The following is a 10,523-nucleotide window of genomic DNA, read 5'->3' on the forward strand; positions in this document are numbered from 1 at the left end:
AGTTCGGTGACTTTGGGTTTATTTGTCCCCCCCCCCCCCCCCCGACACCTCCAGACTTGTTTTTTTTAATATATTTTATTGACTCTTCACAGAGAGGAAGGAAGAGGGATAGAGTTAGAAACATCGATGAGAAACATCGATCAGCCGCCTCCTGCACACTCCCCACTGGGGATGTGCCTGCAACCAAGGTACATGCCCCTGACGGGAACCGAACCTGGGACCCTTGAGTCCGCAGGCCAATGCTCTATCCACTGAGCCAAACCAGTCAGGGCCAGACTTGTTTTCATCCCTTGGGAAATGGTCCTGAAAGTAATACGGCCCTCACCTGATTATATGGTTGGCCATGTTAGATTTTAAGATTGGGAGCTGGGCTATATCCTTGGGCTCTGGAGCCCAACTCAGGTGCAAGTTCTGCTCCCCTACTTACTGGCCAGGTGACCTTGGGCAGGTCATTAAACTCGGAGCCTGTTTCCTCCTGGACTAAATGGCATAGATAATGGTCCTGCCTGAGAGCTGTTGGGAGAACCGCTGAGGACTGGCATCAGAGCCGCCTCCGTTGCCAGCACAGCGCTTGGCACACCTAAAGGTCTCACAATTAAGAACATCCCACAAGGCCTTTTAGGATCAGAGAGGGGGGCAGATAAGTGCACCGATTACAGACAAGTACCCTATCACCTCACATTTAGCACCAATTTTATTGCATTTGTTCGGTGGCTTTGCCCACATAGGGAAAGAGTGGGAGACAGGAGAGGAGTCGGGACAGGACTCCACGTCACTTTAGTGCTCATGGCACTCCTTGCTCCTGGAGTTTGTATGCAGGTGGGCTTGAACGGAGAAAAGGAAGGTGTTGCCGTAGAGGAGCCAAGCTGTCCCTGAGGCAGGGGCAGGAGGTGTGGGTGAAGGGCACAGCACAGACCTGGTCTCAGATTCTGTAAGAAACAGTGCCAGTCCAGCCCAAAGGGGAGGGGGGTGCTGATGGGGCAGTGCAGAACAAGGTTGCACAGGCCCCACAGCTGAATCTGAGACTCCCCAAAACAGCAGAAAGGGTTCCCTTCACTGTTCCTGTTGGTCCCCTCAAGGGCAGGCTTTTCTGACTGGCCTCTGCTCCCTGCCAGCAATCAGCTTACCCTGGAAACATGGCAAGGAGAGTCACAGTCTATCAGCTGACATCCACACATGAGAAAACAATTAGCAGGCAAATTAAAAGTCTCAGTTATTCCTTGAACCCTCTGACTCAGGAAGCTGTGAACAGCCCAGTTGGATACCTGGTTTCTTGAGCAGCATGTGGGCCACCATTCTGAAGCAGCACATGAGGCTTGCTGGAGGCTGGCGGGGCATCCTCTGGCTCCTGGCTGCAAAGCTGCCCTGGATTGGCAATGATGTCGGGCAGGTGGTGGTAGGTCCTAAAAGGCCTGACCAGGCTGGTGGGCTAGGACAAGCGGATCCTGACCCTCACGCTGGAGTGGGTCACAAGGGCGCCATAGTGCCCCACCCAGGAGCGTGTGTCTCTCCCATACTGCTCAAAAGACACGTATCGGATGCCCTTGCCAAAGTTGGTGAAGACGTGGGAGACCTGCATGGGGAGGAGACCAAGAGGGTGAGGACCTGTGGGCTCCTCCTCCAACTGATCAGATACTCCCCCAAATCAGGTAGGTGCTCTGGGCACTGGGGATACAGCAGTGAGGAAAGCAACGCAGACCCTGTTTTGATGGAGCTGACCATCTAGTAGAGGACCCAGACACTGAAGATGGATGGGGTAAGGAACAGAGGGAATTCTGCAGGGGCAGGGGTTGCAAAGTGGGTAAGCAAAGGCCCACTGAGGTAACACTTGAGCAGACACCTGTGGCGATCTGGAGGGAGAGTGTTCTAGACAGGACCAGTCAGTGCAAAGGCCCTGAGGAAGGAGTATGACTGGAGCACAGTGAGGGGAGAATTAGGAAATGGGGTCAAGGAGGTAAAATTCACCTAACAAACTACAATTGAGCATTTTTTAGTACATTCACGATGTTAGGCAACCATTACCACTGTCTAATTCTGGGACATTCCCTCACCCCAGGGGGAAAAAACCTCATATCCATTAGCTATTACTTTTAATTCCTCCCTACCCCTAGCCCCTGGCAACCACTAATCTATCTGCTTTCCGTCTCTGGCCTTTTTTATTCTGGATAGTCCATATAAATGCAGTCACACAATGTGTGGCCTTTTGACCCGGCCACTTTCCCTTTTCCCAAGATGCATCCATGTTGTAGCATGGATCTGTGCCTCATTTCCTTTAATAGCACCACGATAGGACTTTGGCTTTTACTCTGAGATGTAGCCACGGGAGGGTGACAATTAGGGGAGGCTGGCGATCTGACTCACTTTGTATTGGGATCTTTCTGGATGGTGAGTCTGTTGGATGGTGGGAGATCAGGAGTGGAAATGACCACCTGGAAGTCTACTTGGATAACTGAGGTGTGATGATTTTGACAGCACAGACTTGGGTGCCATTCTGGGCTTGAATCAGACCCTGCACACTTTAGTGTGACTGTGGGCTAGTCATTTGACCTCCTGTGCCTTAGTCTTCTCACTTCTAGAATGGGGATAGAGCAACAACTTTGATTCATCACTGCATTCCCAGCACTTAGATAGTATACAATAGGTGCTCAATAAATGTATGTTGAAAACTTAGGCTGCAGTAATGAAATGAATAGGGGAGGCTATTGGAACAGGGCCTGGTGTGCAATAATGGCTCAAGGATTAGCTGTTGCTATTACAGACTTCCAGCGGAAAGGCAAGCTGAGGGGAATCTGAGCAGAGTGAGAAGTTAGGTATGCCTGGACTCACCTGTCGGTAGCCTCTCTCAGTCCACTGAAGGACCGGGTTGGGTGAGGCCGAGAACTTGACCACTTCATTTTCGTACACGTCCAGAAGGCGGACCCGGAGCCGGTAGATGCAGCCGCAATTCTCTCGGGCGCCCCACCTGCCAGGTGGGGGTGAGCTTTGATGCCTCTGTCATCCACCCAATCTCTGGGCCTTCCTGCACTTTGATACGGGTTGCACACACCCACACCCCATATGTAGAGGTGTCAGCCTGGGATTCTGGGGGGAAGCGCCTGGGTACTTCAAGGTGGAGCCAGAGCCTGGGGCGGATTCTAGAGACTTTTGGTCAGGTGGCGGGGAGGGGGGGGTGGCCAAGTTTGATGCTCTGGGGAGAAATTATAACCTAGGAGAGGAGGAGCCCCCAGCATTTCTGGAGAGGAGCCAGAGGGAGTAGGATCTGGATACTCCTGGGATGAGTCAGAACTCCAGGGAAGAAACTGGATAATCTATGGAGAAGCGAGATGGAGGGAAGGAGTCCGAGAGCTCTGTGAAGGAACCTGGGTGCTGTGGAGGAAGGTCTTACCGTAGGCCCACAGGGTCTGAAGCCAGCCAGTGCCCTGGCCCAGCTCTGCCCCCTCTGAGCCTGTTTTCATGGCACAATGCTCCCAACTTTTCTGAAGCCTTGGTGTCCACAAGCCCTTGGGGTTAGGGCAGAGTTGCAGGTGATGGAGTTGGACGGGTGAGGGGAGATACCTGTTTTAGACCAGACCAAGCCAGTCAGTGGCTCCCATGCCAACCCAGGCCTGCTGGGAAGAAGGTGGGGAAGAGTGCAGAATAGGGGCTCTCAGCTCACTGAGGCTCTGCCCTCCCTGGCTTAGCAACCATGAGAACATCACTTCCCCTGCCATGGCATCGATGGGGGCATGAGATGAACCCCTTTTGCAGAACTGCTGCCGCCACCATTGGTTCTGGGGGCAGGTTGCCATTCTTCACTCACCAGTCTGCCACACAGATCTCAATCTGGGCGCTGTCCAGCAGCTCCTGCCACACCCCCTCCATCACCAAGTCCACTAGCTGCCTCTTGAAGCACCATCTGGGAAGGGGAGATGGTGGGGGTGTGGAGCTACAGTCACAGCCCAGAAATCACCTTCCAGAAGCCTCCTCTGACAACGCTGTCAAAGCAGCCCCTCAGGGTTTGTTCTCTAGACAAGATGTATGTGGGCTGGGCAGCCCCACTGGCCTCTCTCATCCCTCCACCATTTTCCACCCTGCCCTGAGCTCCAGGAGGCTGGCCTGGATGCAGGCCTGCCCCTAATATTTGTGGGAACCTGGACATGAGTATAAAGGGAGGCCAACACTGAGCAGGGAATTCTGGGGTCTCCTAAAGTGTGGGGGCCCAACGTCTGAGGTTGTATAGATGTGTGGACTGGTCTCCCTTATCCTCTCTTTCCTGTTGGGTCAGCCAATGGGAAGCTCCAGCAGAAGACAGAAGTGAGAGAAGAGAATAAAACCAGGATATTTATCCTCCTGGCTCCCTCCCAAGGGACCACCTGGGGCTGTTGTGTCTGTCAGCGACGGCACAGCTCCACAGTGCCCTCTCCTCACAGCCTTCTCTGCCCTGTTTCCGTAACTGCTTCTGCACTTACCCCGTCAGGCCTAGGGGTGGGAACGACCCTTCGCCCTACTGTTACTAGCCTGGGGGTCACGGGTTATACCTTGTGGTCTGCCTACACCTTTGTAAATAGTTTTTCTTCCATCACTTGAATATGCCACAATATAGAAATAGTGTCATACTGGTGGAAGAACTGCTCAGGGATAAATCTAGGTTTTATGGGAATTTCAAAAATGACAGAGGAAGCACTGCCATTCCATGGGGAAGGGATGTTTTTAGTAGATGGTGTTGGGAAAATGGGTCAGTATGTGGAGGGGTGGGGGAACTAGATCCTTAACACCACATTCAAAGGTGGATTAAAGATCTAAATGTGAAAGGTAAAACTAAGAGTTTACTAGAAGAGAATATAACAATAGGGTGGGGAAGGCCTGGGGTGGGGGGCAGGGGTGGGTTAGAAGGGGTCAATGGGGGGAAAAAGAGGGCATATATAATACTTTCAACAATAAAGATTTAATTTAAAAGAGAATATAAGAATATTGTTAGAATCTAAGGATAGGAAAGGATTTTTTAAAACAAAATTTCAAGAACAAACGCTAAAGCAAAAAAGGGAGAGATGAGTTTGATCATATGAAAATAACAACAAAGAATACCATGGGCACAAGTTAATACTAATGGTAGAATGGGAGATTTTTGCAATGTCCAGGATGGACAAGAAACAGACATCTAGAACATACAAGGAATTTATATACTCTATACAATAAAAGAGAAAGGCGCAAATTGACTGTCCCTCTGCGATGTACACCAGCCAATCAGGAGTGAGTATGCAAATTAACCCAACAAAGATGGCAGGTTAATTTGCATATGCGGGCACCATGCGGCCTGGGTCCCGGGAACATCCGCAGGACCCAGGCCACTCCGAGCCTGTAGGCCCCTGTGGAGGCCCTGAGCGGCCGGAGTCCCAGAACGCCCTGGCCAGGAGTGGCCTACGGGCAGCGGTGCCAAGCGGCCAAGGTCCTAGGACAAGTGGCCGGGGGGCCAAGCGGGCTGGGTACCGGGACAAGTGGCTGGGGCGCCAAGCACAAGCGGCCCCGCGGCCACTTGACCGTGCACCCGCGCCAAGCAGCCCAGGTCCCGGGACACCAAGCGGCCTGGGTCCTGGGACACCAAGTGGGCTGGGTCCCAGGACAAGCAGCAGGAGGCGCCAAGAGGGCTGAGTCCTGGGACAAGCAGCTGGAGGCGCCAAGAGGGCTGGGTCCCAGGACAAGCGGCCAGGACACCAAGTGCAAGCAGCTGCGGGGTGGCAGCTGCTTGCGCATGTGCCCATGGGATCCACCCGGGCTTGGGGGTGTGCCCCTGGCGGCCTCCCACGCGCCGTGTCTATGGGATCCACATCCCCCAGCCCTTGGACACAGCCAACGCGGGGCTGCCGGGCTTGGGGGCGTGCCCCTGGTGGCCGGGGACACACCCCTAGCCCAGTGGACACAACGCAGGGAATCCTCTGCACATGGGCTGCAGAGGAAACACCTTTTCTTTTTTTAAATATATTTTTATTGATTTTTTACAGAGAGGAAGGGAGAGGGATAGAGAGTTAGAAACATCGATGAGAGAGAAACATGGCGCAGCTGCCTCCTGCACAACCCCCACCGGGGCTGTGTCCGCAATCAAGGTACATGCCCCTGACCGGAATTGAACCTGGGACCTTTCAGTCCACAGGCCGACGTTCTATCCACTGAGCCAGACCAGTTGAGTGTAAACACCTTTTCTGACTGCGCATTGGCTAAGCTCCCTGTACGCCGCCACTTGCAGTGTTCTTGGTAACTTGGGTTATAAGAATCTAAGAAGGTGATCTAGGGTTTTTCCACCACCCTCCTGGAGGAAAAAACGAAGGTCTGCTGCTGGAGGGGCTAATAAATGTCATATCCTGTCCTAGCTGGTTTTGCTCAGTGGATAGAGTCTCGGTCTGCCGACTGCAGGGTCCAGGTTCAATTCTGATCAAGGACATATACTTAGGTTACAGGCTCCTCCCTGGCCGGGGCCCAGGTCAGGGCTCATGCAGGAGGCAACCAATCAAAGTGTCTCTCTCACATTGATGTTTCTCTCTGTCTCTCCCTCTCCCACTCTCTCTAAAAATCAATGGAAACATATCCTCAGGTGAGGCTAAAAAAAAAACCACACGTCATATCCTATGGAAGACACATCTTGAAAATACCTAAAGAAAGTGGTCATTTTTTCATGGTGAAGGGACTGGAGTCCATGTTGATGAAAACACCTTGGTGGCTGTGGTGGCTGTCAGTGGCTGCAGCAGTGGGTGATAGGGCTGGCACCTTCCCCTGATCAGCCCAGTCACCTCCCGCAGAGGGGGCCATCAGTAGGACATCCCCTGAGGGCTCCCAGTCTATGAGAGGGGGAAGGCTGGGCTGAGGGACCCCTCCATACAGTGCACAAATTTCATGCACTGGGCCCCTAGTATATATATATATAAAAGCCTAAAGGACCATTACGACCTGACGACCAGCCAGTTGCTATGATGCGCACTGACCACCAAGGGGCAGATGCTCAACATAGGAGCTGCCCCTGGCAGTCAGTGTGCTCCTATAGTCAACCTCCCAAGGCCAGCCAACCTCCCGCAGTCCCTCCCCCCGGCCAGCCTGCTCCAATCGCCAGCCAGGCTGAAGGAACCCACCCATTCACGAATTCATGCACTGGGCCTCTAGTTCTTATATATTTAGTTCTTATATATCAACAAGAATAAGACATCAGCCTAGCCAATGTGGCTCAGTGGTTGAGCACTGACATATGAACCAGGAAATCATGATTTGATTCCCTGCCAGGGCACATACCCAGGTTGCCAGCTTGATCCCCAGTGTGGGGCGTGCAGGAGGCAGCCAATCAATGAGTCTCTCTTATCATTGATGTTTCTATCTCTCTCTTCCTCACCCTTTGTCTCTGAAATCAATAAAAATATGTCCTATATAATAAAAGGCTAATATGCAAATAGACCGAACAACCAGTTGCTATGGCGTGCACTGACCACTGGGGGTATGTGCAGAACATGGCGGGATTGGCCATGGCAGGATGGTAGAGCTGATGAGAGGGGGCACCAGACCAGGGTGGGGCGCCACTCACTGTCATCGGGGTGAGCCTCTGGTGGTAACTGGAAATTCTTTGTTCCCGCACCGTGGTTGTGTCTGGTGCTCGCACCTGCTGCTGGTGCTGGTTCCACTCACACCCGCTGCTAGCGCTGGCCCCACTCGCACCCACTTCTGGTGCCCGGTGCTGGTCCAGATCACTCGGTGCCATCAGCAGGTGCCAGCGGCAGCTACCATGCCTGATCGCCCCTGAGGGCTTCTCCACCTCTCCCTGTTCCTGAGGGGCAATCGGGGCAGAGCTGCGGCTCACACCCACTGACAGTGCCAGCCTCGCTCACACCTGCTGCTGGTGCCGGCCCCAATCACCCCGCGCTGTCAGTGGGTGCGAGTGGGGCCAGCACTGTCAGCACATGGGAGCGTCAGCGCGTGGGAGTGGTGGCAGCCAGAGTGGGGCTGCCAGTAGACAGGGTACTGAGGGGCCATAGTGGGAGGGGCCAGGCGGGGGCGTGGAGGATGGGCTAAGATCCGCCCCTGTGCCTACTACAGCCTCGCGGCCCACATTTCCTTTCAAGGTGAACGAATATAAGCATATGAAGAGATGCTTCATATAAGCATATGAAGAGATGCTTAATTATTAGTAAGTTGAAACATGCAAATTAAAATTAAAACAGCAATGAGATATTACTTCACCCGTAATATACTGGCAGCTACTAGAAAGCTGGATAATGCCATGTGAGAATAGTTGACTATGGGAGTAGGGGACAAGGAAATAGGTATGGGATATGAGATAGAGAATCAACCAACCAATCAGACCGTTCTGATGTCTTCATAGCATTTACCACAACCAGAAGCTCTGGAGCCTGGGTTCAAATCCCAGCTCCACCATTTACTAGATGTTGGTTACTTATGTGTCTTAGTTTCCCATTATAACGTGGAGATAACAATACCATCTATGTTGCACGGTTGTTGTCAGGATTAGAGTTATATGTAAAGATTGTTGTGTTCTTGTTATTTTATCCTTTATGTGTTTAATGTCTCCCCCCATCCTACATCTAAAATGCAGATGAAAAAACAGCAGTTTTCTGATCTTTCTGAATTTTTCTTGTATCTTGACATATGAAACAGTGCCTGAACCCTGGCCGGTATGGCTCATTTGGGCATCCTTCCCTGCCCCAAAGGGTTGCTGGTTCGATTCCCGCTCAGGGTACCTGCCAGGGTTTCAGGCTAAATTCCTGCTGGGAGACGTGCAGGAGGCAGCGGATCTATGTCCCCCCCTGCCCCCCCATCAATGTTTCTCCTGTTTTCTCCCCCTCTCTCTAAAAATCAATTTAAAATCTTTAAAAACAAAAAACAGAAAGAAGAATAAGAAAAAAAAACAGTGCCTGGTACATAGCAGGCCCTCAACAAATATTTGTGGAGGGGAGGGTGAAGGTGGGTGAGGACGAAGCCGGTGGGTAGGGTCCGGACCCACCTTGAAGCCCTTGCCCCAGGGATCAAGGGCCACTCACTCGAAAGAAGTCACGAAACAGGTCTGGGAAGGAGCCCCCGGCACCAGGGTCAGGTTCTTTTCTACGGCCCAGCCATTCCCGCCGTGCTCCACCTCCCAGCCTCGGAAGCCCTCTGTGGGATGCAACAGGGTTGAAGAGGAGGGGTTAGCCGGCCAGCTCGCTTCTCTCCGGGCCCCGCCCGGGCTCCTTCACCACGGCCCAGCCGCTCCCACCGCTCATTTACTGGCCTCCCGGCTCCTCCTGCCTGGCCCGCCCCGCGCGGACGTCCTCCCGTTGCAGGCAAGCCCGCCCCCACCAACACCCGCCGGCTTCTCCCAGCCCTGCCCCGACTCCTCTTCAGCGCCGACGGAGTCTACAGTCCCTGCACCGCGGGGTTCCTTCTGCCTTTCTCACCCTCCAGTTTCGTCTCCCTCCATTGCCCACAGCCCCTCCAGTCCGTCCCTTTCTCCAGCCCCACCCTGGCCTGGCCCACCCAGTCTCCCAAGAGCCGCCCTAGGCCCCGCCCCTGACTTCCTGCCCTGGCCCCGCCCCCAACCCCGGTCCCGCCCTCGTCTCGTTAGCTCCAGCCACGCCCACTCGCCACCTCACTGAGGCCCCCACCCCACGTCTCCGCGGCTCCCCGGCCGCCCGGTACCCACGCTCTCCGCAGGAGTTGAAGATGAGGTTTCGGCGGAGAGGCGCTCGCAGGCAGTAGCGTGCCAGGGCGCAGAGCGGGAACTCCTCCTCGTCCTCGCTGTTGGGCGGGAAGCGCTGGGCTACCGCATAGAGGGCGCGGCCCTCGGCGCTGCGGTCGCGAGCCAACTGCAGCAGCCACACCGTGGGCCCGTCCACAACGTCGCGCCACGCGCGGCACACCGAACGGCAGCGCGTCACTAACGTGCGTGGCGGCAAGTGGCTCAGCACCTGCACCAGGAGCTCTGGGGGCAGCGCGTGCAAGGCGATGGGCGGGTCGGCGGGCAGCCGCCTGCGCGAGGGCCGGGCGCCCATCTCTGGCGGCTGGAAGCCTGCAGTTGAGAGGAATTGGCAGGTCAGGGCAGTCCGGCCTCCTTCCTCTTCCCCCAGGTCCCTGCGGCTTGATCGTGACCCCACCAGCCTTAACGGACGACAGGGGACTGCCACGGCCGCGAAAACCGGGCACTTAGTCCCTGCCACCTGGCTCTGGAGGGCGAAGGGCTTTCCCTCTTGGGCAAAAGACCACTGGCCAGACCATGACTCCACCAGGCCTGCTAACCACGGCTTCCACGCCTGGCCTGCGCACTTGTATACAGAAGCACTTTGTGTATATGGCCATAAGCATGCTGAAGACGGCTAGAAAACCTCCTAGGGTGAAACCCTCTCCATCCCATCCCGCAACCTGCCCCAACTCCTCCGGCTCTGGCATTCGTGAACTGTCAGTCTCCTCACTGAACATTCTTGTCACCTTCTTGCTCTAACCAGAACCCAGCTCTCCTGTGGCCCTTCCTAGTGTTTTTAATGATTAATCAAGTAATGTAAATGATTAGGAAATACTGA

General features: G+C 54.3%; 1 protein-coding gene across 1 annotated transcript; it reads right to left on the reverse strand.

The window, feature by feature from the left end:
* Positions 1-73: 73 nt before the first annotated feature.
* FBXO17 (F-box protein 17) lies at positions 74-9,998 on the reverse strand (the record flags this gene model as incomplete). The annotated part of the gene is made up of 5 exons (XM_081106900.1): positions 74-1,573; positions 2,827-2,962; positions 3,800-3,895; positions 9,012-9,123; positions 9,650-9,998. 5 exons carry the CDS (start codon positions 9,996-9,998, stop codon positions 1,430-1,432), a joined length of 837 nt encoding a protein of 278 aa, XP_080963026.1. The 3' UTR covers positions 74-1,429.
* Between the last annotated feature and the right edge of the window lie 525 nt (positions 9,999-10,523).

Source organism: Myotis nattereri (assembly GCF_964212035.1).
Source record: "Myotis nattereri genome assembly, chromosome: 15".
NCBI lineage: Eukaryota > Metazoa > Chordata > Mammalia > Chiroptera > Vespertilionidae > Myotis > Myotis nattereri.